The sequence below is a fragment of the Numida meleagris genome, chromosome 23 (assembly GCF_002078875.1).
Source record: "Numida meleagris isolate 19003 breed g44 Domestic line chromosome 23, NumMel1.0, whole genome shotgun sequence".
In the NCBI taxonomy this organism is placed as follows: Eukaryota; Metazoa; Chordata; class Aves; order Galliformes; family Numididae; genus Numida; species Numida meleagris.
In genome coordinates, this window is record NC_034431.1 from 4,425,201 (window position 1) to 4,452,847 (window position 27,647).

The 27,647-nt window shown below is 55.9% G+C and overlaps 4 protein-coding genes across 15 annotated transcripts in view; 1 reads left to right on the forward strand and 3 right to left on the reverse strand.

Annotated features, from left to right (window-relative positions):
- Positions 1 to 13,219, reverse strand: part of CBL (Cbl proto-oncogene) — a 34,716-nt gene extending 21,497 nt beyond the window's left edge. The window contains exons 1-2 of one of the 2 annotated variants that reach the window (XM_021375970.1): positions 12,925 to 13,219; positions 8,206 to 8,453 (exon numbers count right to left, since the gene is read on the reverse strand). In XM_021375970.1, coding sequence (XP_021231645.1) covers positions 8,206 to 8,453; positions 12,925 to 13,071 — 395 coding nt within the window. In that variant the 5' untranslated portion in view covers positions 13,072 to 13,219. Of the gene's footprint in view, positions 1 to 5,183; positions 5,385 to 8,205; positions 8,454 to 12,924 lie in introns of those variants that run through there. The other variant, XM_021375971.1, reaches the window with a different exon arrangement.
- Positions 15,473 to 18,591, forward strand: CCDC153 (coiled-coil domain containing 153). 5 transcript variants are annotated; one of them, XM_021376361.1, is made up of 6 exons: positions 15,473 to 15,829; positions 16,415 to 16,480; positions 16,680 to 16,782; positions 17,369 to 17,461; positions 17,775 to 17,905; positions 17,978 to 18,591. In XM_021376361.1, exons 1-6 carry the CDS (start codon positions 15,821 to 15,823, stop codon positions 18,104 to 18,106), a joined length of 531 nt encoding a protein of 176 aa, XP_021232036.1. In that variant the 5' UTR covers positions 15,473 to 15,820; the 3' UTR covers positions 18,107 to 18,591. The 5 variants fall into 5 exon arrangements, with proteins under 5 accessions (XP_021232036.1, XP_021232037.1, XP_021232035.1 ...); XM_021376360.1 differs by having other exon boundaries at positions 15,485 to 15,829; positions 16,412 to 16,480; XM_021376362.1 differs by lacking the exon at positions 17,369 to 17,461 and having other exon boundaries at positions 15,483 to 15,829; positions 16,412 to 16,480; positions 16,680 to 16,799; positions 17,765 to 17,905.
- Positions 18,218 to 21,927, reverse strand: PDZD3 (PDZ domain containing 3). 3 transcript variants are annotated; one of them, XM_021376351.1, is made up of 10 exons: positions 21,796 to 21,927; positions 21,017 to 21,044; positions 20,696 to 20,760; positions 20,336 to 20,547; positions 20,022 to 20,208; positions 19,779 to 19,915; positions 19,499 to 19,703; positions 19,208 to 19,404; positions 18,901 to 19,071; positions 18,218 to 18,780 (listed from the first exon to the last, which is right to left on the reverse strand). In XM_021376351.1, the coding sequence occupies exons 1-10, from the start codon at positions 21,836 to 21,838 to the stop codon at positions 18,736 to 18,738; spliced, it is 1,290 nt and encodes a 429-aa protein (XP_021232026.1). In that variant the 5' UTR covers positions 21,839 to 21,927; the 3' UTR covers positions 18,218 to 18,735. The 3 variants fall into 3 exon arrangements, with proteins under 3 accessions (XP_021232026.1, XP_021232027.1, XP_021232028.1); XM_021376352.1 differs by lacking the exon at positions 21,796 to 21,927 and adding an exon at positions 21,426 to 21,567; XM_021376353.1 differs by lacking the exon at positions 21,796 to 21,927 and having other exon boundaries at positions 20,635 to 20,760; positions 21,017 to 21,533.
- Positions 21,676 to 27,604, reverse strand: NLRX1 (NLR family member X1). Of its 5 annotated transcripts, none has more exons than XM_021376340.1 (10): positions 27,264 to 27,489; positions 26,833 to 26,872; positions 26,580 to 26,707; positions 26,311 to 26,383; positions 26,012 to 26,109; positions 25,234 to 25,850; positions 23,427 to 24,841; positions 22,662 to 22,748; positions 22,336 to 22,587; positions 21,676 to 22,204 (listed from the first exon to the last, which is right to left on the reverse strand). In XM_021376340.1, the coding sequence occupies exons 1-10, from the start codon at positions 27,472 to 27,474 to the stop codon at positions 21,886 to 21,888; spliced, it is 3,240 nt and encodes a 1,079-aa protein (XP_021232015.1). In that variant the 5' UTR covers positions 27,475 to 27,489; the 3' UTR covers positions 21,676 to 21,885. The 5 variants fall into 5 exon arrangements, with proteins under 5 accessions (XP_021232015.1, XP_021232013.1, XP_021232014.1 ...); XM_021376338.1 differs by having other exon boundaries at positions 27,087 to 27,489; XM_021376339.1 differs by lacking the exon at positions 26,833 to 26,872 and having other exon boundaries at positions 27,264 to 27,604.

A 27,647-nucleotide genomic window follows, 5' to 3' on the forward strand; every position in this document is an offset into this window, starting at 1 on the left:
GCAGGCAGTGACCGCCCAGCTCCTCAGCTGCAGGCTGGTGGCTGTGCGGGCTCTGTCCCCCCCACGCTGCGGTCGCGCTGCTTCCTTCCTGCTCGGCTCCACGCATCGCAGCGGAAGCCCGGAGGTCGGCCGGGCACTTCCAGGCACACCAGGGCTGCTCCCTCCCCCAGAGCCGGAGCTGAGCTCTCTCCTCCAGTTTCCTGTTTGCTGGACAAAGCGTTTTTCCCCCCCCCCCGTCCAGGCTCAGTCTTGCAAAGCCATTAACGGCAGAGGACCGCTCTAATCTCAGCACTGCCTCTTGCTGCTGCAGCGATGCAATTAGTTCAATTAAGCCGCGTTACAATCAAGCAGCATCTCAAGGGCTCAGGACTACATCAGCCTTACCTCGAGGCAACACGAAGGCAGCGCTGCCTCTTTCCCAGTGCCAGCCAGGGGTTTGTTATTGTATTCTGACATCTCTCAGCCTCTTCTCAGCAGTCCAACGGGCACAGGATGATCCTGCTCCTCCAACACAGCACAGAGGCTCCATTGGCTCAGCACTGCACCGACATGCCTCGATGCGGCGCACACCGGGGCTGCAAAGCTACTCCATGCAAAGCGTGCTGCACACAGTGCTGTGCAGAAGGGATGAGGAGCTGTCACGAGACAGCCAACTACAAAGCACTCCAATTTTTAAGTTATTGCTTGCATTTCTTATTTAAGACAACTTCCAAAGGGATTTTCTATTTGCGTTCCCACTGATGAGAGCAAGGGGTCTGCACAAGTGATGCCGAGCACCTCTAGGTACAGGCTGTTTTAGCAAAGATTCTTCAAGGGAAGAAGACAGCCACCCCTCCACCTTGCCCTGAAACAAAGTTCAGTGCTGTGTTTCATAAAAAGCAGCAGCAAGCTGAGCTCAGTTACAAGTCAATGACGAAAACGAAGAGGGTAATAAACTCAAATCAGAGCACCTAAGTTTCAGGAAAACCATCCTACTCAAAGCTGAAGAAGAGGCTCTCTATATGCAAACTTGGCTGCTTGAAAGGGCACAACCCGAAACACACCTCAACACAAAATGCAATCTCGGCCCATGGAAAAACGCCTAGCGAGTGTTTTTTAAGAAAGCAAAGCACGCTTATTTAGTCTGATGGAAAATTAAGGGAAAAAAAAGCATTAGAGAGCATGTGGGAGTGTCCGACAGCTAACACTAACCCACTGACTGCAAGCTGGGGCTCCTAAGGGAGATGATGCAGTTTCTGATTGTGTTTCCCCAGTACTAACACAGGCACCTAGGGCAGCTCCCATCCACCACTCCCCTTCTTTAGAAATTCTGCATCGATGTGGTGGCCTGGAAAGGAGATGGCTGCTCAGCTGAAGCGAGGTCAAGCACTCTGATGGCTGAGCTATTCCTTGCTGCTGCTGAAAAAGTGCACGTTTCTCATCAGCTCAGGGCCCAATGCAACCCACAGCACTGCAGCTGTATGGCTGCAGCCCAGGGGAGCAGCCTCAGCGAGCTGCCAGCACACCATGATTATTTTGGTAGTGGAGCAATTAACGGCTGTTCTTCTGTAATCACAAGCCGCCGACACTGCTGCTGGATAAGGCTTCCTTCAGGACTCTGACATGCTTCTGCATGAGATCACACTGGACTTCCTCGAGGCAAAAAATCCCAGTCATTTACCTTATTTTACAGGCGAGGCAGCTGAAGGGCAGGCAGTGCTGGAAACTAGAATGGGGAATTCAAAATGCTTTACCGTGTGCTCACTATTGAAGAACAATGTCCACTCAGCGCTGCTGCAAGGAATTCCAACAAAGGAAATCCAGGTTTCCTACCCTCTCACTCCTGTAGTCAACGTGCAGTTACATTCAGGACAACACTCACAGACATGGTTTGTACCCACATGGGTAAATGGAAGCACAAGCTTCAGTACTAAGGAAAATAACGAAACCGCAGCTCTTGGGTCCAGCAAGCAGCCAGATATTTCTTTTTTCCTGCAACTAATTTATACGTGTAAGAGTTCGAAGAAGTCAGCCTTTTTCAGGTCTCCAACAGGTCCAACTCACATTTCAGAAACCACAAAGGCATGAGGTTATCATGTAACAGATGCTGTTTCAGCTGTTACCAACTATGCACCAGGCAGCAGCAGTTCCAGCCCATTTCGGCAGCTAGGTGGCTGCACCTGGTCCCAGAAGGAACAACTGCTTCGGATCTCCTGCGAGCACACAGCACTGGGTCCTCATCTCGGTGCCAGCACAAAGCACCAGGCTGCACAATCAGCAGCAAGTGGGAATGCTCGAGGTGCTCCCAGGCTGACTTTCGTAACTCAGACAGCTTCGGAGCCCTCTGCACACAGCGATGGGTTTTAAAAATAGCTACAACGGAACTACTTTCAACAAAACTTGCAACACAGGAAGTGAATGAAATTCCACTTAACTATTGCTAGTTCAACAGAAGTCACCTCCTGCAGCAGTACCGGGCCCCGACCTGCAAAACCCCCGGGCAGCAGCACCCAGGCAGCTCCCAGCAGGGAATTCACTGCTTTTTTCACACTCAGCTAAACCCACCTTGGTTTTGCGGAGCAGCTCTTCTGGGAAAAAGGAAGCAAGCAACCTGCTTATCGTGACTTGTTCGTATGAGTTTCACTTCCAACTCACTTTTTGGTTTAAACGGGTGCAGGCTTCGCTGTTTCGTTCTTTGCAGAGCTACAAAAACAGCTGATCCACTCTGCAGTTTCCGAGGCTCCTCTCACCAAACCCACGCTGCTGAAGGTGCTGTGACCTCAGCAAGCGGAGCTGCGTCAGCGCTGCCCTCCGCTCCTGCAAAGCTCCACGCAATGCGGCGCTGCTTGCCATCACAGCCACCACCACAGCCCTCTTCAAACCCACCCAAAGCCCAAACACGACGGCCTGGCCCTGTGCACGCAAGCTGAGCACCCAAGGAACACAGCACAGCCGCCGAGAAGCAGAATCACACTTGGCCAGCATCAGAACTACCCACGTTTTAGGAGGTCGTTCCTACCCACTAAACAGCGTGCTGGTTCCGCCATCCACCAAGCGAGCACGCAGAGCTGGCCTTGCATAAAGCCCTATGCTTTTACAGGCTCTGAGAAGAATATAAAGTTTACTTCCCCACTGTGCAATAAGCTGGAAGGTTACCTTGGCCCATAAAGAGATTTTCAGGACAGCGGGACAAATTCTAACCGGAAGAAAACGAAAACGAATGCAGGCTTATGCCAGTTATATTAAGCCTTATCTGAGTTCCGTAATTATCACCTCAACTAGCAATTTAAAACAGAGTTAAAGAGAAATCATTCGCATTCCTCTCTCCAACAACATTTAAATGATAATGAATTTCTCCTTGGGTAATAAGCAGTTAGTTAGCGCTCATATGCTGGAGCTTGGCAAGGAAACCTTTCTTGTGGGCAGCTTTGGAGCCTGCTCTTTTCTTTAAGATGTTCTAATTTAAATGCAGATGTAGACTTCACACCAGTGGGTTTTGTTTAAAAAAAAAAAAAAAATAGAAGTCTTTGCTGTGTTAGAAGGAAGCAGCAGGAGGAGGAGCCGCTCACACCGGGCACCATTTGAAGCCTCAGGTTTAGAGCTGCACAGTGTGTGTGTGTGCAAGCACTCCCAAATACGTGATCAGAGCATCACCTCCTCCGGAGGGCTTTCCTGGGTCATGGCACTGCACCAGTGCTTTCCGAACTGTTACATTCCAATACTTTTTCCAAGCCATTCTTCACGCATTTCCTTCCCCTTCAGGGACACGCGCGGTCATTCCGAGTGCACACGAAATACCAGTAGCTTGTTCCTGTGTAAATCAGTCTCCATACTGGAGCTGGAGAAGAATATGAAATCCTGCTGAGCCAGCATTCCTTCTGTCAGGAAGACAGCAGTTAAACACAGCCTGCTTCCCAGAACTTCCCTCAATTCCTTGTTACACGGACAGGGTTTATGCCACTCCCTGTCCAACCCCATTTTCTCTTCTCTTAACTGTTGTTAACTGCTTATCAGAGCGTGCAAGCTCAGCTTGCAAAATCACTCTCGCTATTTCCTAAACATGCATTGATATCCTGAGTAATTACCTCTCCCGTCACCTTCCCCCACCCACTCATTAAATTCTCACATGGAAACATTCACGCTGGTCTGATTTGCTTCAGGAAACAAGTTTTCCGAATTTCCCATTCAGCAGACGCTCAAACCTACTCAGTTAAGTTGATCTATGATTGGAAATGGGACTCTTTACCCTAATTTATCCTCTCCCAAGTAAGAGTTGGTTCCCACTGCAGGTCTTTTGCATGTTGACCTGCGTGGTATCCTGCACAGAATCTCTCTTGGTGCACTGCTTTGGCCGTAGAGGTGACAAGCTTCACCTCCGGGTGGTTTGCTTCTTCATTTTTAACAAATCTTAGATGCCTTCTCCGTTAGGAAGCACTGGGATCTATGAAGAATACAAGCCAGCTGTTTCAGAAATGCCTGCATCCTCAAGAACATTGCAGGTTACCGCAGCACAGCCAAAGATCCTCACCTTCAGCATATGAAAAAATACCCAGAACAATCAGCTCCTGAAATACCATTCGATCCCAATACCAAACCCCGCAGATGTTCACCTTGCAGCCTAGCAGATTCTCAAATATAAGTTTGCTTTCAGAGGCCAAAGAGCCCATTAGCAAGGGCAACCACAACATGCCAAGCAACGGTCAGGGCTCGGAGTAACACAGCACCTCTGCCAAAAAAGAAAACCCACTCCCAAGTCACCGCATTCAAGTATATCTATGTGCCTACTCGCTCTATAAGCAGAAACAAGAAGTTACCACGCACACTCAACCAGGAAGCGCATACATAGCACCCTTAACAGCGCTAATTTTTAAATAGAAACGCAAGCGACCTAAAGCAGAATTTAAATAGTTATCTTTACAGCTCCACTAATAAAACAAACAAGCAAGTTCCCCTTGCAAGAACTGCAGGATGAGTTTGCGGAAGCTGGTACCGGTGTCAGCTGAATGACTGCACCCAGCCACACTGCTACAGGGCCAGGCCCGAGGACAGAAAGGGAGCCCCGAGCGCTGACAGCAGAGTGTGAACCACGAGGGCTGCCCAACGGGGGCTGCTTTCAGCAGGCTGACCATTGAGGTACGACACAGGAGAGCGTTTGACAGCCCTCTGATTGCAGCTGGACTAAAACTGAAGGAACAAAGACTCACCCACATCCGTAGCACGCGAGCCCGTCCTAACCCTGCTCTTGTTTGAACGTCAGAATAAGACACCAAGGCTTGTGTCGTGCTCTGCACAAACACACCTTTCGACGTCCAAACGTGACCTTATTTCTGCTTGTGGATTTTAAACTAGATCTGCCTTACAGCAAACCCCGAGCAGCATCCGTGCTCTACTCCCACGCAGCCCGCTCGGAGCACGCCCGCACCGCAGCGCACCAGGCCCCTGACACGGCCTGACACACATCCTGCAGCTCTGAGGAACTCATAGAGCAGCACGGGCAGCCACGAGACACGGTGCTCCCTGCAGCTCCGCTCCGGTTCTGCCTCGGCCCAGCACGGAGGGACGCTCAGGAGAAGTCCCTGAAAAGTTTGAGCAAAGACAGCAAGAGATTTAGAAATGAGGAAAACAGCTTCGGTCGCTTTGATGCTCAAGCGATCAGGACACATCTGCTCCTACAAGCTCAGAGGCTTGGGGCATTTCTAATGGCTGACAAGTTTGCTAGCAGCAAACACCTGCACGGTTTGCACGCTGCTTATGCAAATGTCACAACAGCGCGTTTGCTTTACATCAAGAGACTCTGGGGGGAGGAAAACAACGGCGTACACAACAGGAAACAAACCGAATGCTAAATCTGGAAGACAGGAAGAAAGAGGCTTCAAGGACAGCAGGAAAAAAGAAAAAGCCAGAAAAAGCCAAGAAAAAGTGATTATTCAGTACGCCAAATTAGATTTTTAAAGGCGTGTTTTCAAAACAGTGCAGACTAACATTAGCAGGGAGCTTACATAAGATCAAGAGCAAGACAGATTTTTTATATATACATACATATGCACACACACACTGCCATGGGTATGCTTCCAATGAATACCAGATTCGAGTTATATTTGTTTGCTCTGCAGGATGCTGACAAGCTTCCAGAAAGTTTCTCCCACGCTTCGGATATTTGAACTCATTCATGCTTACAGACATAAGAAAAAAAATACACACATACACAAAAAAAACCACACCACTTGTTTCTTCAACTCCTGACAAGGTAAGAACATCTTGTCTTTTAAATCAAAAGGAGCACCGATGGCAGCATTTCTTTTAACTAAATTTAAGAAGAGACAAATGAACAGCACTTAAAGTTACCAGCTTCCACAAGGCTGCACAGATGCTGAACCAGCAATGGCATTCTTTGAGCAGAGCTATCTCTTGAACTGGCACATGGTTCACATGCACCACTTCTTTCTTCTCTACAACAAATTAGAGAATTGAGAAAGTTACCACTCTTGTTAGCAGCCCCAGGGCAAACGTGTCTCACCCTCTGTGCCAAAACAGTAACTGCTGCTCCCCGGGCTGAGCAAAAAGCAAAGAGAGATGCCATGACACCAGCTGGGATGAGCTTCCACTTTCACACTTAGGTCTACAAGTCTCACTGCAGTTCCTTCTTTGGTAAATTGTTTATTTATAAGTGGCACAATTAGCAAATCCCCAGAGACTCCTGTCACCTCTAACGGAATCCCTCTTTCAGTTCGTTCGTTTGGATCCTCCCGCTCCTTTTACCAATTTGTCTGAGTGCAGATGGGACAGGGAGCTTTCCCAGGATGGTTAACTCCGCAGAAATATTTCTCTGCTTCCCTCTGAAATAACAAGGGACAGGAGGGGAGAGCTTGAACCTACCACTGACACGGCTATCCTCCATTTGCTCATCAGATGTTCCCCATTTACGACAGGCAGATCACGACACACACACAGCTAACCAGAACAAGCATCAGATAAACCCTACAAGGTTTCACATACCCTCAGCCTATTTCTGGAGGCAACAGTGAACATTCTAGAAAACAACATCACCCGTATTACGTGGCAGAAACATACAAGCCATAAGCAATAAATGCTACTTCAGATATTTTAGGAACAACCTATTGCACTGTAAAATCATCGTCTCCAGCGATCATCCATCTGTCGTCATCTCAAAGAACAACCCAATAAAATTAGCAGGAGACTCAGAGTTCAGTTGTTGTGGGTTTAGGTAGACAACTAAACTTTAAAGGAGACGATCAGACCACATGAGGATGCCATATTTGCACTGCCAAGCCCTGACTCCAGCAAGCTAACTGCAAGTCTCGTCTGACAAAGTGATGCTAAACAGCGAATCTAAAAGCGATTTTTATTTCTGGATTCGTTCTTCATCACCAGCAGTGAGAAATCAAACAGCACTAACAGCAGCTTCTACAGCCACTCCAACAGACTTGTTGGAGTTCAGCATTACAGAACATGCTACAGAGAGTTCGATATATACCAGAAACATGTGCCAGCACTTCTCTTTTTTCTTCACCCCAAAGTAATTCAAGCAAGTAGTTGCCAGGGCGTTAACCACATACTCTCCCCAGAGCAATTACGTTCAGCTACTGGGTTGTTTCACTTTTTTTCCACTGTTTTTTAATTCAGTGCCTCCTGCAAAAAGCTGAAATGAGTTTTAGACGACAAGTGCACGCTTTGTATGTCTCTGACCATTGCATCCTGCTGCCAGCAGTTGGACAAATGAGCAAGATCAATGCTTCCCAAAGCTTTATTCTTCTCTTAAGTCACCCTGGCTCTCCTTAAAGCTGAATGAAGGGAAGATGCGGCCTCACAAGTACAGCACAGTGCTCCTCACGTTGCAGGCAAAGCCTAAAGATAACTGCTTTGCTACCTAACACAAAACATCCTTCCGTTTCCTAAAACTGCCAGGAAGGTAATTCTGAATCTTATCACCCTTTGCAAAAGGAGTGCAAGACCTTTTCACAGCACACTTCATTGTTCACATGCACCTAACAAACCTGAGCTACACCACGACGAGGGCCACGCTGGCTCTGAACACGTACTCTGCGCTCTGATTTCAATACAGCTAAGTATATTTTGCCTGAAACTCTACACTTAGCCTGAAATTTCACCAGTCTGCTTTCGTGTACAGACATGTCACCCAGCAGACATTCGTTCACTAAAGCACATTTGGATCACAAATACTGGAAGGCATTTTTCCCCCATTACCTCGGCTGAGAGTTCTCCTCATACATCCGCTCTTTCCCCTCCTTGAAGAGGCTGATGGTCTGCTTGGTTTTCTTCATCAGGTTCTCCATGAACACACGGAAGTACTCGTTTTCTCCCAAGGTCTCCATCTTCCCCTCGTAGCGTGACAGGATGGTCCGGAGGTGCTGGTAGGTGTCGGGCAGGAGGTCCAGGATGTAGGGCGGGCTGTTCTTCAGGGCCAGCTTTGGGTTCTGGCACAGGCGCACCACCTGCGGTTCATCAACAACACTCATTTTTAGAACTTAAGAACAGCAAGCAGCCATCAGTCACTTCAAGGCCGTCCCGTGTTACTTACAAACCACACTTTTTTTTTGGTCAAGTTCAGACAGAGAGCCGGCCACTGCACAAGCCCAGAGACCAAAGCATATCAGGATGCAAGCTGAACTTATTATAGGCTTTCACTATATATGCCAGTGGCTCACGATAACAAGTTTGTGACTGGGGAGAATAAAAGAAGCCTCCCTGCCACCCGCTATTGCCAATGTTTTTTATTGCCTAGAATGAGAGAAGGGAAGGGAAAAAGAATGGCAAACTGGCAACTGGAAAAATTACCGGTGTGCTGTCAGTTGTAAGAAGAACCCAAACCCTGCTATTCTGCTCTACTGTTTTGAGTCCAGTTTCAGATGAAGTTTAAAGAGTTAAGAAAGCAGCTCATGCAGCCTTAGTCCTGTCCTGCTAGATAACTGCTCCCATCTTTTGCCTCTTCCACCAAATGTGAGCGGAAGACCAGCACAAAATACGCACACACCGTCCTAAAGATCTTTGCTAAAATGCAAGTTATCCGACAGCCTAATACCAAAGCACACAAATGAGGTTTAGACTAATGACAGCTGCATGCACAGGGGTACACAGGGCTCCTCATGCAGACAACACTTCTGCAAAGCCTTGAGGAAGCACAATGGCTCGAGTTGGAAGGGAGCTAAAAGATCACCCAGAAATCTTCCTGAGCAACCTGCTGGTTCCCTGCTTCCCTTAGCACCTCAGCACTGCTGGAAAACAAAGGAATTCAGGCTGAAACAAAGCTCTAGCGTTTCACTTTGCCACTGAGGGCTGCAAAAAGAAACCTTGAAGGGTTAAGTGCCATCTCCACTGCCATCTGACTTAGAGCAGTGCCTCCAGTACAAGCCGACTGAGAAGAACTGTGTCACCGAAGAGATGGGCACTCTGTATATTAACAAACAAACAGAAAAACGTTACTGCCATTCAGAGAGCTACTTGCCTAGAAAACCCTCCCTGAGAAGAGATGGAAATAAAAGCACCAAAATGGCCCCTCTGTGTGTCAGGAGGCCTCAACCAGCAGACGGGTGGTCACGCAGCTGACTTAGCCAATTGATTTGGATGCCTCAATTGCTGCTTCCTTGGAGCCTGTGAATACTCTACAACGAACCACATCAACCAATTGAGTCAACACATTTGTCCCCTGGATAAAACCAGCTTCACTGCGCGGCACGAACAGATCCTAAATATGCTCCACACGCAGCAAAATCGCTTCCTCCATAGAAACTGTTTCTTACACGGAGGCTTAAAAAAAAAACTTAACAAAAGCAGTTCTTATGAGGAAGCCACATTAAATGGGCACACAGGTCCGAGTACGCCCTTCTCTCAGGCATCTGTAATAGAAAACAGTTGGAAAACACCCAGCCACAGAAGCAGACCCCGTGAGTCAGTACTGCACCAACTCCAGCAGCGATTCCAACACGTCCGTGCAGAAGTCCTGCAAAGCACAGTTCCCACAAGATGTCCTACAAAACGTCCCTCTCGGTTCAGTGTGCTCCCCATTTTGCCCATCCCATGCCCTACCCATGCGGAAGCTGGAGCCAGCCCATCTGCTACGGCCACCAACCTGCTGCCCGATGGCAGAAAGGCTCCAGCATGGACACCTCTGCTCCGTGCCATGGGCTGGGGACACACTGCAGAGCCTGCCCAGCCCCTGGCATCACTGCACCGCGGCACAGTTCTGCAGCACAGCTCAGAAATGCTACAGTTCTTTCCTTAAGAGGAAGTTCTATTGAAATGGCATCTCACCTTGAGACAGCAGTACAAGAAAAGCTACTCAAACTCCTCTTATCTCCTGCTGAGTTTGTACTCGGCCTCTCTGCTACTTGCAAGGAAGGTGACCTACAGAGGCATTTCTCAGTATCAGCTTTAGAAGCTCAGTAACATCAGTACACTGCTCTGAGTTACCTATAAGCTCATCTTCCTCTGCCAGATCTCAATACACTGCACTGCATCCTTTATTTCTTGCCCCAAGCACTTCAGGATCACAACACCCATCCCTCAAATGCACCCAGGTGGTCTGCAACAGCTGCTGCCCCTCCACATCTGGGAGAAGCGATTCCCAATTGCAGCCGTTCGTGTAAAAAACAGAGTTGGTTTCACCAGCCAATACATCATGCATTTTCTTACGAATGTTTTCTTACACTGAGCACTGCTTTATTTGCTGAAGACAGAGATAAGATGAGCAAGCGTGATAAAAACAAATGAAAAGCAGTTCCTCCCACTTGAACCAATCTACACACCAGGTTCAAGATGCTGCAAGGAAGCGACTGCACTGCTTACTGCGCTGTTTGTGCAGGCTCACAAGATGCCTGGCAACATACCCATCCTCAGAAGGGTGCTGATATTTCAGAGATAGATGCACAGATATCACCTAGTTCAGCGCAGGTGAGCATCCTGCTGCAGAGGGCTGTCCTGTGTTAGGGTGCAACGGCCCACACTCACAATTTGAACTTCAAGTTAAAGAATCTGAAAGGCAGGAATACATCAGGCAGCTTATGGAGAACATTATGGGGAAAGTATTTGGACAAGAATCAACTTGCATAGGAAATTCATCAGTCACATCCAGAAGCAGAGATGCACGATTGCTTTGACAACCCCTGCTCATTATGCAGGCTGAGGAATCAGGTCATGAACGCACTGTACGTACAGCACACATCTCTGCAAGGAAAACATCATCTATTAAACATGCACGCAAGTTGTTGTTTTTCTTCATTTGCACCTGTACCTTCATTTAATTGGCCCAGAAAACTAACCCATTTTCAACAGCTCCCACGCACCCCTTCTCACCACTGGATCCGCAACCGCTGTATGAAGGCCTGGCAATTTCCTACACAAATATTCAATTCTAAGTGTGCATTAACACAACTAAAGCTAACTGAAATCGGAGGGGCTTTTCGCTGTCAGATCTTCCTCCTGCCCCCATTACACTGGACAAGCAGCTCTCTAAGACCTGAAAAACTAAGCCTAGAGCCAGAGCTATCAGGTGTTGCTTAGGAGCAAAACTGGGAAGTCGGTGCTTTTAGAATTTCCTTTGACTTGTGGCAAACAACCATACCCTTAGCTCGGCTTTTCTGGTCTCATTTCAAGGTGGAGATAGCTGAGGATGGGCCTTGTAGATCTGTTGTGATGCACACCTGAAACAGCCCGCTGCAATCCAAAACACCCAAGTGTTTGCAGGCCAGTCTTTTTCTTAGAACAGCCCAACTCATCGAGCCAAACACAGACGGACATTCACCTCTATACCACAGGCGCGAGAAGGAAGATTTGCATTCCTACAAGTTGTGCCTGCAAGTTGAATTTATTCCCAACAGAATTGCACTTCTGTGCTCATCTTCAAACCAGTCTCCCCACCTCGGCCCTTATAGTTAAGCCCTCAATGTGCGTCAGAGGCAGCAACTGGCACTTCTCAAAAGACTTCACGCTGGATCCCAGTCCCTCTCTGCAGAAGGTGATCAAAGCTCATCACAAACACAGCAGGGTGCAACTATAAACCGTGCCTTTTGTGGAGCCAGCCAAGGCAAAGTGATTTCCTGGCATAGGCACCATCTAATACGTCTTGAAGAAAGTCATCTACTCTGCCCTCCTCAGCATCGACTGCAGGAGATTCAGATGCTGCATGCATCAATGCAACAGAAAAGAGAGGAGAGAGGTGAAATGCACAAACCCACGGGGTATCAGGGTGAGGGAAGCCCTCAGCCCCTGTGCTGTGCTCCCAGGGGAGGGTGACACTCCCCAGGGACCGCTGGGCTCTTCACTTTGAGGCTGTGCTGCTCCCGAGGGCTGACCCCCTGCCCTGAACCCGGTGTGATCCACCGCACATTGTGCTCTGCAGCACACCAAGCTCAACCTCAGCTCTCAACAGCCATAAGAACAGGCGCAATCCCAGGGAAAAACACGTGAGACATTTTAATTTCCTGCCCAACCGCGATACCTCCGCTCACTTACCGGGCCATCCTACGTACACCATGAGTACCCACAATTGACTGCTCATCGGGATCTCTCCCAGTAGAGCACAGGGCCACAGCTGCAGGCCAGGGGCTGCCGCCCTGCTGTGCCTATGGCCACTTCCTGGCGGTGTGAAGGCCACAAGAGGGGAGAGCCTGACCCCAGCACCAAGGCCTGGGGCTGGAGGATGTCCCCCTCTGCTCCCACACCGCGAGGTTTGGGTGCTTATCGTTAGATTTGATTCCCTCTATTTTTGCAAAGGGTTTTACGCAGCATTTTATGGCTTTTACACAGCGCTGCCCGGCTCTGAGCAGGCTCTCAGCCCTCGGGGACACAGCAACGCGGCCCTATTCCTTCAGGGAGCAGCGCTGCGCTGCCACAGCCTCGCCCCACAGCCCCCCCCAGGCCCGGCCCACCCCGCGGGTCCCTCCCGTGCCATCCCCCGCCCGGGCCCACCTTGTCCATCAGCTTCCAGCACTTCTCCACCATCTTTTTGTCCACGGCGCCGGGCTGGTGCGGGCCGAGGTGGTGGTGGTGCGGCTGGAAGGCGTCCTTCATCAGCCCGATCAGCCCCCCGGGGCCCTTCTTCAGCGGAGCCGACATGAGGGCAGCGCGGGGGCGGCCGACTGAGAGCCCACAGCCGCCCCCACCCCGAACGGCACCGGGCCGCGGCCCTGCGGGGCTGACGGCCGTGGGACGCTCCGCGGGCCAGGCCGGGCAGGCGGGCGGCGGCAGCGGGAGCCGCGGGCGGTGGCGGCGGCGGCGGGGGGCGCCCGGCTCCAGCGCCGCTCCGCCCTCCGCCCCGGCCACGCCGCTCGCTGATTGGCGGGCCGCCCCCTCCGCGCTCCACGCTCCGCCCCCTCCTCCGGGGAGGAGCCGCTGCTCATTGGCTGGCGCCCGCGCCCAGTAGGAAGGGGGCGAGCGGAGGGCCGAGCGGCAGGTCCCGCCTCGTCCCTTCAGAGCATGCGCACAGCTGCGGGAGGGCGGCGCGGCGGCCATGTTTAGTGCGGGCGGGCGGGGGCGCGGGCAGGGTGGGGTGGTGTTGCCATGGGAACGGGTCCCGCTGGCGGCGCGGTGCCCGCAGGCCGTTCTACGCTGTTCAGCGGGTCTTGCACAAGAGATTATTTCCCCTTTCTAAAAAACAGCTTCCCTTTTCTCCAAATAAAGAACTGACAGCGTTGAAAGCGGGAAGCAGGGGTGCCGTGTTCTGGCAGAGAGCTCCCCCATGCCTGCGTGCCCCCATTCCCCTCAAAACCCGCTGTCCCACGCCTGCTTTCCATCACATTTTAATTGCAGACCCTGGTTGTGCTCTTCGGGCCGGCCAGGCATGGAGCACAGCGGCCAGGCTTGGAGCACAGCGGCCATGCCGTGTGGAGGCTGCAGGCTCAGGGGACGCAAGGCCATGGCCACCGCCTCCTCTGTGGAGGCAGAACCGAAGCGGAGCAGAACTGTGGTGCCATCCTAAAGCACGGGACAGTCTTTGGTGTCACGGTGGCATCTCCCTCCATAATGGGGCCGGCATTGCAGCAGGCTGGGGCACGGGAGCAGACACAAGAGTAGGGTTAGGAAAGGAGACCATGCCATGAGTACATCCATGTTTTGGCACGGCTGACAACAGCACGCCTTTGGAAATTACAACGCGGGCCCGAAAGTGAGCTCAGTTCTGTTTCTGTGCTGACTTCAGATCCTCTTTTCAGCTCCCTTTCCAGCCAGAATGCTTCCTCTGCGACAAGCAGGGCTGCTGCAAACCTGCGTCAGCATCACGGCGCGGGCTTCAAGGGGAAGAGAGACTGCAGCAACGCTTTGACACCCCAGGCCTGCAGGCTGGTGGCTGCCAACCAGCTCCTGCAGGGCACGGGATGAGCAGGGCAGCGGGAAGCACTACCAGCACCAGCTGCAGCGAGGGAGCCCCGTGTCAAGTGGTTATAAAGCTCTCTGTCTTGATTTTACTGCCTTTCGTAGAGCTCGGTAAATATTTCTGGGACAGGCAGCTCCTTGTCTGGCTTTAATTACCTGGGCAAATTTTCCTAAGGATTATATTGACCTCAAATATGTCAACGTTTATTGAGGCCGTGTTCCTGAGGCTTTTCCCATTAGATGTTAATGGATTCTGGCTAATAGTCAAGCCGGATTGACCACCGGAGGGTGCCCTGGCCAGCTCCGGGATACCACAAGTACCTGGGAGAGGGATGGGGAGGGTTCCACTGGCTTTGTGGAGCCAAAGAGAAAAATCACCATGGCCCCAATCCAAAGAGATCAGGGAGTGTGCTTGAGCAATTGCACTCCTGCACTATCTGCTGCTCTGGGCATGCCTCACGCCAAGTCATGGCTGTGTTTATGTGCAAGGCTTCAAGGAAAGCTTGCTGTCCCCTCCCTGCAGCAGGGGCTGCAGCATTCAGGTTGGATTTTAGAAAAAAAGTCTTCTCAGAAAGAGTGGTCAGGCATTGGAACAGGCTGCCTGGGGAAGTGGTGGGGTCACTGTCCCTGAAGGTGTTCCAGAACCGTGGAGATGTGGCACTTGGGGACATGGTTTACTGGGCATGGTGGGGATGGGTTGATGGTTAGACTTGATGAGCTTATTGGTCTTTTCCAACACTAATGATTCTATGCTTCTGTCCCTGTGCAGAGAGAGCCTCTGCCAGCTCCCTGCTCCTGCTGCTCTGCCCACACAGCAAGATTTGGGTCCCACTGAGCAAATCTCACCTACACGTTCCCAGGTATGTGGGGTGAATCACATCCTGAGCAGAAATAACAGTTTGAAATCCCCTTCCTTCCTCCCTGTTCTGTTTTATAAAGAGAATCCAAATCCAGTCGCAGTCCCCAGGGCAAAACTTGCAGCAGCAAGCAGGAGGTAAGCAGGAGGGTGTGCCAGAGAGGAGAGGCAGGGCAGGAAGGGAGGAAGATGCTGGGCTTGTCTCAGGCTGTGACCTGGGAGCATCACCCTTCCCACTTCATCCCTGCAGTGCCAGAGCTGCTGCAGGACCACAGCTGTGGGACACAGATGGGACAGGATCCACCCTACCTTGTGGGAGCCACATCCTGCAGCCAAACCCAGCCAGCTGGGTGCTGGCAGTGGGGCTGGCTTTAGACCACTCCAGCTCTGCTGTGCTGGGTGCGTGTGGCCCATGCCTGTGTCACGGGAGAGAAATGCTCAGCTGCTGCGAGGCGGAGGCGGGTGTGGGGCCAGGCAACCTGCCTGCGCTGCGGACACAGTTGCTACAACAACAGCTTGGCTTGGAGGCAGCTGCTGTGTCCTGAGGGACTGAGCTCTGTGCTCCCGGCTTTGCCAAGAGGATGCCTCCAAAGGGCAAAGGGAAGAGGAGAAAAGGAGTGAAGCAACACAAAAAGGGAAATGCAGCAGGTGAATCTGGGGGCTTGCGGACCACAGCTGGCAGGGACATGCCCCTCCTCTCTGTCCCCCGATACTTCCCGATGTGCCTGATTAGAAACAGGAGGCAGCAGGGTCTGGGCTCTGCTCCAACATCCTGCGTCCCTCTGCACCCTGCAGCTCAGCAGGACCTGGGTGGGGGTTCAGAGACAGCAGCTCCACCAGGCCCCAGCTCCTCCTACAGAGCTCCAGCCAGAGGTGTGTACTGGAAGAACATGGGTAGGGGCTTGGAAGGGAACCTGAATTTCTGTGTGCCAAGGACCCCAGCTACTGCCCCATCTTCACCATGAAATCTCAGCTCTCAATCCCAACCTCGCATGCATCTCTCCAGGGAAGCCACTTCAAGTAAAACCGGCTACACCTCAACTCTTTGTCTGCACAAATACATCCCTGGCACCGGTGTTTCAGCTGGAGGCATGTCCCAGCCAAGTTTTCCTGGGATGAACATCTCAAGACAGGCTGCCCCTAGGCCATCTGACAGCTCTAAGTATCCCTGGGCCAAGCCCCACCATCCAGCTGCTCCTGACTCCGTCCCTTCTTCCTCCCCTCTGGCAGCAGAAAGCCAAGCTGCAGCCACAACCAGGAGAGCAGCGCTGGAGGCTGACAGGCTGCAAGAGCACCCAGGTAAGATGGGGAGGAGCCAGGGGCATGCTTGGGAGCAGAGAAAAGCGAGGAAAAATGCAGTGCTGGACCAAAGTGCTGGGCAGGGCGTCCCACCCTGTGGCTTGGATACAGCCACAGGCTCCGATGTGCTCCAAGGGCTGGATCCCAGTGGGTCACTCCCAGCGGCACGCTGTCCCCACAGCAGTGCTCTGTCTTGCAGTTCGCTGGAGAGATGTGGCCTGGCAGGCGAGGGCTGACAGTGAAGGGCTCCAACGGAGGCTGTGAGAACTGGAGCAGGCACTGGAGCGGGCACAGGATGACAAGCGAGACATGCATGAAGGTAATGGACGGGGTGGGAGGGGGCAGGCGCAGGAATCCCGCACCAGAGATGCCAGCAAAGCTCACCCCACCTCTCCCATCATCCTGTTCTGCTCAGCCCCAAAGCACCCATGCCATTGGCATGCCAAGACTCTGGCTGTGCACTCACTGCACCCCAGCTGCTGTGCTCTGACACAGAGCAGACCACAGAGCCTGCAGAAGTCACTGCCTCGACGCTTCCTTCAGTGTTTGAGAAGGAGATGGTTTTAGCAGAGGTAAAACCTCAGCCAGAGGTTTGCGGTCTTTGCCACATGCAAAACTCCGTGCTCATTTTCGCTCTCCCACGCTCAGCAGAGGTTGAACAAACCTTCCACCCCCACTCCCCAGGGCTCTCTCTGGCCCCTGCCACAGCCCAGTGGGACAAGGAGAGGAGGCACAGCCACTCCAGGTGCACAGGCTGCAAGAGAAATCCTCAGTTCTCACTTGCTGGAGCCCTGGCTGGCCACATGTTCTGGATTCCCAGCACAGGGACTGCCTGCTTGTCCCTCCTATTGTCACCATTTGTCCCTTTCTCCTCTCCCTGGCTCCCAGAAATGACCCGGCAATACCAGGAGCTGCAGAAACAGACGGCAGCACACAGCCAGCACTTGGAGGCAAAAGTGAAAAGCCTGCAGGAACAGCTGGGTATGGCCCTGGCATCTCTGCCTGTCACTAGTGGGATGGGAATGTGTTTGCTCCAGGGCAGCAAAGCATGCATTTGGGGGAGCAAGGGGAGACAAGAGACATTCACCCTGTGCTGTCTGCCAAGCAGCAGCTGAAGGCAAAGCTTGACCCTGCTCCCAGTGCATCCCAGAGCTTGGGATGCTGACTGCAAAGGGGATGCTGTGATCCCACCCCATCCCGAATCCTGGGGTGGGGGCTGTGCCGCACCCTCCATGCCCCATTCACAGTGCCCACAAGCTTAGTGTACTCTGCCTTTGTCCCCAGCGCCCCACAGCCACCAGGCTGCAGGAGAGCCAGCACACCCAGCAGGCTGCCACCAAGGCACTCACAGAGAGGGACAGGACCATCGCCCAGCTGCAGGGCAGAATGGACATCATGCAGAGGGAGTACGAGAAGATTCTCCACGTGAGCAGGGACACAGCTGTGGGTGGCTCCCCTCAGCAGTTTCCCCTCCTCACCGCCCTCTCCCCCAACTAGGGTAGCCTGGACCTGGTGCTGAACAAGATGGCAGAGGCCAGGCAGCACTGGGAGGAGGTGAGCACAACCATCTGCCTGGAGCACAAGCAGCGCCTGCAGGAGTTCGGCCTCAACCCCCTGGAGATGTAGCACCCGGTGACCCCCAGGGGTCTCAGCCTCTGTCAGCACAGCTGCCCCAGGGTCCTGTCTGTCCCTTGGACGTGCTGCTGAGTGACAGACCCCCCCAGCACACCACTCACGTGAACGGCAGCATGGATTTGTCCTTTAATCACTCCCCAAAGCGGTGATGCGGAAACAGTGCCATGATGGGTGCAGGTCCCACCCAGCAGTTTGCAGAGGAGGAGCACGAGGGAGATGTCCATGCAGGGCAGACCTGAGCCCAGCTGAGAGCTGGGGGGTTCCTCCAGCACCCTGTACCACTGCTGCTCCTTTTCCACTTGGCCCAAGGTCCAGCCCCCTGGGTCATGGCGCGGAGGGCAGTGCCTTGGCTCTCCTGGGAGCAATCCAGAGCCCCGAGCTGAGCATTGTGTCCCCAAATATCCCTGGAGGCATGGGTCCGTCTTCAGGTTACTGCTACATTCAATAAAAGCTTGAGGCCAACCTCGGCCAGTGGAGATGAGTCTCTGGGAGGCACGATGCTGGCAGCCCCATCCCAGGTGCAGAGATGCAGTGCTGTCCACAATGAGCCGCATTTTGTTCACTGGGTACATCCGTAGTGCTGCATGGGATCCTGGCTGGAGGCAGGGTGCTCCAGGCTGCTAGAACGCATGGCGCAGCTGCCTCTGCTCCTGTCTGCGTGGGCTCTGCAGGGACACAGCAGGGATAGGTGGGCAGCACGCTCCCACCAGCTCCATGGTGCCAGGAGTTCAGCACAGAGGGCAGGAGGATGCCAGACTCGGAGCAGCACGGTGGAAGTGGTTTACCTGTGTGATGGTTATGCTGTTGGCAGCAGCCGTCAGCCAGGAGCCAGGTCCCTTTGGTCTCACATCAATGTGACAGAGCCCAGGGGAGTCACTGGGAGAGGGCAGGGAGGGCGTGCAGGAGCCTGAGGCAGGGTCACCATCATCGAGGAACAGCAGAGGGGACAGCCCTATCTGCAAGAGCATCACGGGTGAGCCATGCCACTCCTGGAGTCCCTTGGCAAGCCAGAGAGGTCTTGGAGGAGACCTCCCTACACAGGTCTGGGGGTGAGGGATCCACCTTGCAGACTGTGCATTGCCCAGCACGTACCGAGCGGTAGAAGGCATCGCTGACGGGGTCGATGACCAGCAGTGTCACCTGCTCCTTGTGGGTGCGGATCCGCAGCACGGTCTCCTGGTGGTCCAGCCCCTCGATGCTCTCACCGTTCACAGCCAGGAGACGGTCCCCTTCCCTCATCCCTGCCTGCTCGGCCGGCAACCCCGCGTCTATGTCCCATAGGAACTGGCCTGAGGGGATGAGAGAGGAGAGATGCTCACCGAGGCATTCAGGGGGCAGCCTGGCACTGCTGGCCCCGAGCACAGGTGGGACCAGCTCCCTCACCTATGGCCCCTGAGCCGTAGTCATCCTCCTTGAGCAAGAACCCGTAGCCAGCTGCACCTTTCACCATGTGCAGCTCCCGAGCCTTGAAGGGCAGCCAGGAGGTGTCCGCCAGGGCAGCTGTCACCTGCAGACCCCGCAGGCGGTAAAACTCCTCCACTGGGCCAGATGCCACCAGCAGTGTCACATTGCTGCCGCTCTGCTTGAGCTAGAGGAGAGACGCAGGATGCTCAGCACCGCAGCCAGCCCCAGCCCTGAGCCCAGCACCAGAGCACACACGCACCTTTCGGGCGAGCTGGGTGTGCGAGCAGCTCCTGACACTGTGCCCATTCAGCTCCAGGAGCCAGGAGCCCGGTGGCACCCCAGCTCTCTCCGCCGGTCCGTCCTGCCGCACCGACAGCTGGAACGTGCCCTTGACGCCTGCAAGAGGAGAAGGCTGCAGCGTGCGGGGCGATGCTCCAAGCGGGGCGATGCTCCAAGCGGGGCGATGCCATGGGCGGGCTGGCAGTGCCGGCTGCCTCCCTACCTTCTGGACCCGACACGCTGAAACCAAAGCCGCTTTTGTCCCGCGTGATGTGGCAAAGGCGCGGGCGGATGTCGGCGGGCAGCATTTGGGACAGGTCTCTGCCCAGCGCTTTGGCTGCTTCGTAGGAGTCGCCGTCCAGCACCGCCAGCAGGACCTGGTTCCCGCTGGCCTTGATCTTCTGCACCACCTGCAAGGGGCCAGGCTGAGGACCACGAGCGCAGCGCTCCTCCGGTGGGGCCAGCATCCCGCACGCCCCGTGTGCCCAGCCAGGGATACCCAGGCGTTCCCACATTCCCAGGATGCTCGCAGCTTACCCGGTCATGCTTCATGTGGTCCACGAAGTGGCCGTTGACCTGGAGGAGCCGGTCCCCATCCTGCAGCCCCCGGCGCTGGGCCAGCCCCCCCAGCTCGACCTGCCGGATGACGTGGCCCTGGCAGCCCAGCTCCTCGTGCAGGCAGAAGCCGAAGGTCTCTGTGCTGCCTTTGCTGAGCATGTAGAAGCGGGGCTCCCCCACGGCCTCGCCATCTGCATAGGGACATGGCCCATGAGCAGGGCTGCAGGGATGCTTACGGGGCCGTGGTCTCCCCATTCCCCTCTACTGTAAGCATTCACCTCCCCGCGGTGCCCGGGGCTGAACTGACCCCACGCTGATGTGGGAAACCCACATATTTACCAATGTCCTCAGCCAGTGACAAGGCAGGGTTGTCAATCCCATCTTTGGGGTTAAATTCAAATTTTCTGCAACGATAAAGGGCAGGAGAGGCCACGTTAGTGCAGCCCCACTGCCTTCCCCTGCCCCTCCACAGGAGCCCCACTCCTACTGGGGCCACAGCTGCAGTGCCTCCTCTTCCCTGGGGGAAACCAGGGAGGGATGTTGCTTTGGGGTTGACCCTATAACTCTCTTGTTGTGGAAAACCTTCCTGGGACTGACAGCCACAGCCCACACCACCCCAGCACTGCCCAGCCGTGGGGCCAGGGGGAGCACAGCACTTACATGATGGATGCTTTGTCGCCCTCGAGCCCTGCAGAGGGAGAGGAGAGGTCAGCGCAGAGGGTAGCGAGCTGGGAGCAGAGCTGGGTGCTCAGGGCTCATCTGTTCACACGGTGTGCAGGGTCTGCCCCTCAGGGCTTTTGGGTGGGGGTGAGGAGGGTAACCAGGGCCCAGGAGACGAAGACAGAAGCCTTCCCCTGCACACCTCCCCAAAAACCCTCCAACACCACCAAACCCTTGGAGAGGGGATTCCTGCCAACCCCCCCCCCCCAGCCCATCGGCGTTTTCCTGGGTGCCCACAGCTCCTTTCCGTGGCTCTGACGCCATTTTGCTCCATGAGGAAGCAGAGCCTGGAGACACACACATGGGGAAGGGTCTCTGCGGGACGAAGCCCTGCAGCCCTGGCACGTACCTTCCGTTTGCTTCATGGCTGCAGCGAATTCGAGAGGGAGCAAGGTACAGGGTGAAGTGGCAGGGAAGCACGGCGTCCCCGCCTCCTCCAAGACGCCCCATGTTTAATGGTTAAACAGCCCCGAGTTTCCCCTACCCTCTCAGTCCTGGCAGCTCCAGCCCTCACCCAGCAGCACCAGGAATCACAACCAGCACCGAGGGCTCAGGAACAGCCCCTGAGTGTCCCATGGTGGGGCAGACTGACACCAGGAAACAAAGCAGTGCGCTTTAATGCTACCAAGGGTTTCACAAGCAAGCTCGAGTCCAAGCCCAAAAGACAAGTCCCATTCACTCCTGGGCTCTGTGCCATATTTCAGCCTGGCCCCACATACCCAGCACCTTCAACAGCTTCGGCAGCACCCAACCGCTGGGCATCTCCGCTGGGATAAGGGCGCGGGTGAGGCGCTGCACCCTCCAGCAGCTCAAAGGGTCCCATGCTGGAGTTTCCCCAGCATCTTCTTCACCTCGCTCTCCACCCGCAGGAACTTGGCTTTCCTCCAGGGGTTGACCGTCTGCCTCCTGCTGCTCTCCAGGTCCTGCAGGATGAGGGTCAGGTGCTGCCGAACCCGCTCGCGGTCCCAGAAGGGCAAGTTCTTGTGCACCACGTTCAGGATGCTGGACCAGTAATCGGAGACGTCAGTGCCCGCCGTGAGGAAAACCAGCGCCCTGACGCCGTCCCGGTCCATGCGCAGGCTGTCGAGTGCCCGCTTGCCGTCCTCGCTGATGTCGTTGAAATATAAACTATGGGGTAAAAGGAGATGCTGAGGGCTGGGGTGGGGGGGGGAGGAATGCAGGGGCTTGCTGCTGCAGGGAGGGATGCTGGCTCGCAGCATCCCCTGTGAGCGTGAAGGAAGGGGACGGGGTGAACTCACTGCACTTTGTCCAGTGTCGCGTGCTTTTTGGCCACCTCCACCACGTGCAAAGCAGCCGTGTCCGTCAGGGAGTTGTAGCCCAGATTGAGCTCCTGGAGCTGCTGGTTCTCGGCCAGGTGCTGGGCAATCAGCTCCACGCCACGGTCCCCCAGCGCGGTGTGCAGCAGGGACAGGTGGGTCAGCGAGCGGTTGCCTGCCAGCGCCTCGGCCAGGTACTGTGCTCCCTGCTCACCTATGGGGTTGTTCCCCAGCCTGCAGGGATGTGAGATCAGGGTGCTGCCTGCAGCGTGCGGCAGGGTTCGGGCTGAGGACGGGGCAGTACTCACCGCAGGTTGCTCACCGCACACTTGTCGTGCAGGAGCAGGTCACGGATCTCCTTGCAGGCATCAGGGCCCAGGCTGTTGAGCTGCAGACTGGTGCAGAGCAAAAGAGGGGAGTGGTGGCAGGACCGAAGCGTCAGCTGTGGGGCCATTCATCCCATCCTCCCCACCACCGTCCTACCTGGGTTCCCCATACAAGGTCACCCAAGGCTCCCTCTGTGCAAGCAAGCCTACAGCAGCCACCCCAGCGGCATCAGCCAGCAGAGCCAGCAGGAGTGAGGGAGGGGAGGGGGATCCGGGTGCCGCTGTGGGGGCTGAGGGTCTCAGGAAGGAGCAGGACCCCGCTGAGCCCTCCGGAGCATCCGCAGGAAGGAAGCGCTGCACAGCCCAGCCGCACAGCTGCGCCCATCTCTGTCGAACGCGGCTCGCCACCCCCTGGGCAATGAGCAGACTGCAGGTCTGCGAACGGACCGGGACAATCTGGGCTGCGCGTCTCCCGCCCTGAGCGAGCTACGAGGCGATGCTAAGCGGCTCCGGGTGCTCAGCAAGGGCAGGGAGCCGCATTGCAGCCTGCAGAGCCAGGCGCAGACCGCTGCCCTACGGAGGGGGTGGTGGGACTGCAAGTCCCAGCGTGCAGTGCCTGAGCAGGGCTGCTGGAGGAGCAGTGCATGTCGGAAGCTGTAGTCCCTCCCCGTGGCATGCGCTGCCTGTAAACAAAGGCATGCCCTGCCTTTACGTGGCTCCTAGGGCATCCCTGCAGGGGGTACTCACTGGAGAAATTTGCACCGCAGCAGGACGGGGAAGAGAGTCCTCAAGCTGCTGGTGTCAAGGTTGCAGGAGGTCAGGTTCAGCTCCTCCACCTCGTGGCACGTGCTGCCCATGACAGAAGCCAGAACGGAGCACTTGAGAGGGGTCATCTTGACGGAGGAGAGGTTGACGGTCCGGAGGGAGCGGACGGCCTCAGCTGTGAAGCGCTCGTTCTGGAACTCGTGCAGGAAGAAGAGGTAGTCCATGAGCTCGGAGGGGGGCAGCCCTTTGCGGCTGTTCCTGATGACAGTCTTTTTCATGGCCTTGGCGATCTCAAAGGCCGCCAGGTTCTTGATGGAGCAGCCCAGCTGCTCCAGGATGGCGCGGTTCCGGCGGGACAGAATCCCACCCATGAAGATGGGGAAGAGCTCAAAGACCTCATCGTCAGCGGCTTCGTCAGGGTGCCGCATGGGGCCCTCCACGCCCAAGATGCTGGAATTGATTTGGTCCAAGACGTCGTCGTTGTAGTAGTCCTCCTCCTTGAACAGCTCCTCCGCCATGGTGCGGGCGATGGTGTCCCGGCCCTTCCCGCTCAGCCGCGAGAAGAAGCGAGGGAACATTTTGAGCAGGTTGAAGAGCACCGGCAGGAAGCGCAGGGGGAGCACCTTGGAGACGATGCTCAGCACCACAGCGGCATCTTCGCTCACTTTCCCGATGATCTCCGACACCTCCTTCCCCACTTTCTGCACCAGGGTCTTCTTCTCGCCCAGCACCACGTACAGGGCGGCCAGGTACTCCTGCATCGCGGGGATGGTGAAGACGAAGGTGTGCTCCTTGCCCGGCTGCACGCACGGCGTGAGGAAGAAGCGGAAGACGTCACTGCGGAAGACCTCCAGCTGGTTGAGCTCGCTTTCAGTCTTCATCTCCACCTCAAAGCACTGCTGCAGGTCCTCCTCTGTGAAGCTGGTCTTGCGGGACATCACCCCTTCGTGGGCCAGCTTGCCCACCGTCTTGGCCACGTATTTCATCATGGAGATTTTGGTGGGGTCGGTGCTGTCCAGCACCTCCCCGCTGAAGTTGAGCCGCAGGAAGCTGGTGTAGATGCCGCTCAGGGTCTGGCTGGGAGGCACCGTCCTGGTGAAGTAGAGGAAGTGCAGCGTGGTGCACACCAGCCAGCAGTACGAGGGCAAGAAGCAGGCGGCGGCGATTTGGTTTTGGCGCTCCAGGTTCCTCGACAGCATCTCCACCAAGTTATCCTGCTCGCCCGAGCGCCTGTCCCCGTTGTTCTCTCCGTCACAGCCGGGCTGGCTGAGGCGCAGCTGGAAGTACAGCTTCTGCAGGTTGGTGTCTGAGAAGCCGCAGATCTCAGCATAGCGGCCCACGTACTTACCAGGGATCCTGCGCACCGCGGACGGGCGCGTCGTGACGATGATGCTGGCCTGCAAGCAGAGGGCTGGGTGAGTTGGGAGGTGCCTTTGATCTAACCTCAGCAGAATCCCAATCCTACAGCCCACATCCGGGAGCACCCAGGAGCTGGGGTCTGAGAAGCTGCTGCCCAAAGGGCATTGGTTCCAACCTGGCCCAGGCAGAGGGTACAGAAGAGCTTCCCCATCCCCTTCCATACATAAATTGAGTCTGGAAGGCAATAACCCCGTGGACTGATTCTCAGGTACTACCTTCTTTGTCTTACCAGGCCTCCCAAATATCCCCCGGCAAGAAACCAGCACGGAGAGTCCCACGAGGGGTAGAGGCTGCAAGTTGACTGGCAGCCAAGCTGTGCTATGAGAACTAGCACGAGGCCTTAGTCCGCAACGCCCCAGCAGACACTGACCTCTGGCAGGAGGTATTTCCGCAGCAGGTTGACCACGATGGCAGAGGGAGGCACGGGCTCATTGGCATCACAGCACAGCTCAGTGCCAGCCAGTCGGAAATCCAAGTTGAGGCGCTCCAGCCCATTGAGGATGAAAAGCACCTTGAGGTTGGAAGTGCCCAGGATCGGCACCACGTCCCGGAGGTGCTGGTACTTCTTGGTGATGAGGCGTCGCAGGGAGATAGGGACGTGACTGTGGGACAGGTCCTCGCAGGAGAAAGGGATGACCAGCTCAAAGCGGGGTAAGAGGCCATGGCACCAGTCCACCACCATCTTCTTGATGAGGGTGCTCTTCCCTGTGCCCACGGTGCCATACAGCACCACGTTCTTCACCTGCCGCCCACAGGCATCCACGTCGAAGAGGTTCTGGAGGCTGATGACCTGCCTGCAGGGCTGCTGGAGCTGGTGCTGGATGGTCAGGTCAGGAGAGGGCTTCAGGACCTGCTCCAGGGAGCTCTCCCGGATCACTGGGTCCACGTGGACCGCGTCTAGTGAGAAGGAAGGGCCAAACTGCCTCTCTTCGTTGGGCTGGTTGCTGAACCACGCAGACAGGCTCTTCTGGTGTTTCTTGATAGCATCTGGGAAGAGAAAAAGTGTTTGGCAATACAAACGGCTTCTTGCTGGCAGGAGTTTTGGGGAAGTTGCTTGTCTGTGCAGGGAGGAGGCAGAACCCTGCACTGCCCAGGGCAGCAGCTGTGCAGGACCTTCCATTCCCCTCAGCGCAAGGCTGCGAGCTTACCAGATGAGGCCACATTCCTGAGATGGTCCAGGCCATGGTGCGAGGAGCTGCGCTGGGCTCGGTGCTCCTGAGACCCTCCCTTATAGCGAACACAGCTCCTGCAAGAGGAGAGAAAGCATCGGGAGGTGGGCAGGGGCCAGCAGCCCCATGGGCAGGGTGAGACACCACAAGACAGTGCCATGGAAGGGCTGAGTTCAGAGCGGCAGGGAGCTGGCTCTGGGTGGTTTGCCAGTGCAGGCAAAGCAGCATCTCTGCCCGCAGAGCCCCAGGGGTCCCGAGGCAGCAGCCCAGCAACCCACCTCCCCCTGTACCTGGGCAGGGAGATGCCACCCACGTGGAGGATCTTCCTGTGGAAGGAGCTGCCTGCAGCACCTGCGGGGACGAAGCGTTCCTGCGCTCACCAACAGCCTCCCCCAGCCCAGCAGAGCTCACACTTCCAAGCTCCCGGGCTTAGCACCCCATGGGGGTGACACGCAGACTGTGCAGGCTCAGCCGTGGAGCTGGGGAGGGACTTCCAGCAGGGACACGGCTACCCCAGGAGCAGGGTGGGTTCGGGGTCGCAGCTCACCTGGCCTCGAAGCAGCACACAGGTACACACACCGTGCCGCCCTGCAGCCGGGCTGGGACCCACACAGCCGCGTCCAGCTGCGCCAGGGCACGCAGCCGTGGCACTGCATGGCCCGGGACATCTTCTGCCTGAAGGAGAGGGGACAGCTGAGAGGAAGCAGGGCACTCAGGATGTCCTCACCTGCGGGGTGAGCCTGCCTGGCCCCCAAGGTCCACCAAACTCAGCGGGGGTGCGAGGGGCAGAGGAACGTTACCTCCCCGTCCACCGCCTGGGCTCAGCTATGGCATCACATCCTGGAGAGAGAAAGCGCTGGAGAGAAGAGGGCTTGACTTCTTTAGAGCTTTATAGCGAAGCAGCGCGAAGCTCAGCTCTCCCCGCCCTCCTGCAGCTGCGGACGAGGGGCTGAGCAGCTCGGGGGGAGCCCGAGGGCGGCTCGAGGACACGCAGCCCCCCCCGCGTCCCACCGCTCCGCTCCCGCACGACGGGGCCGTACCGCCGCCGACTCACGCGCTGCACGCTCGGCTTCCAGGGAAACTGAGGCACGGGGATGGGGGGGGGCGGTCAGAAAACTCCAGCGCGCAGAAAACGACGAGCCAAGGAGAGGCCGAGCACAGCTCGCACCGCGCTGCTGTCTGCAATCCCCGCCTTGCCCGGCTCCCAGCCCTCCCCCTGCTCCCCCGGCACCTTCCGCCGCTTTCCGCGGGGCTCTCGTTGGGGCAGCGCGGCCCCGTTCTGCTTCCCCTTGCCGGGAAGGGCTCCGCGGCGGCGGTGACTTCCTGCAGCACGGCCCGGTACGGCACAGCACGGCACAGCGCAGCGCAGCACGGCCCGGTCCGCCCCCGCACGGCGGCCGGGAGCAGCGCCGCGCCCGTGTGCCCGGCCACGCACGCAGCATTACCCACGGGCCTGGGGGCAGAGCTGCTTTTGCAATCCCGTGAGCTGATGCTCAGGGCCGGGTTGCTGCCTGGCAAGCACCGCCCGCGCTCGCAGCCTCGCGCGTCCCCCCCCATCCCAGCACCCGCGACCCCGACGCACGCGGAGCCCCGCGCCCACTCGGGGAGACCGAAG

Bases quoted from the DNA above. Each gene is read 5' to 3' on its own strand.
- NLRX1 (XM_021376336.1), bottom strand. From the start codon at position 27,589: ATGGGGGGGGACGCGCGAGGCTGCGAGCGCGGGCGGTGCTTGCCAGGC. The intron at 25,851-26,011 runs GTAAGCTCGCAG...TTCTCTTCCCAG, and splicing joins CAGGAATGTGGCCTCATCTG to ATGCTATCAAGAAACACCAG. The intron at 22,205-22,335 runs GTGAGTTCACCC...TTTACCCCATAG, and splicing joins GCGACACTGGACAAAGTGCA to TTTATATTTCAACGACATCA.
- CCDC153 (XM_021376359.1), top strand. From the start codon at position 16,909: ATGCCATTGGCATGCCAAGACTCTGGCTGTGCACTCACTGCACCCCAG. The intron at 17,462-17,774 runs GTATGGCCCTGG...AGCGCCCCACAG, and splicing joins AAGCCTGCAGGAACAGCTGG to CCACCAGGCTGCAGGAGAGC. The intron at 17,906-17,977 runs GTGAGCAGGGAC...TCCCCCAACTAG, and splicing joins AGTACGAGAAGATTCTCCAC to GGTAGCCTGGACCTGGTGCT.
- PDZD3 (XM_021376351.1), bottom strand. From the start codon at position 21,838: ATGCCCAGCGGTTGGGTGCTGCCGAAGCTGTTGAAGGTGCTGG. The intron at 21,045-21,795 runs GTATGTGGGGCC...CTCCCTCTGCAG, and splicing joins GAAGCTGTTGAAGGTGCTGG to GGCTCGAGGGCGACAAAGCA. The intron at 19,916-20,021 runs GTAGGGAGGCAG...CTCCTCTTGCAG, and splicing joins CAGCGTGTCGGGTCCAGAAG to GCGTCAAGGGCACGTTCCAG.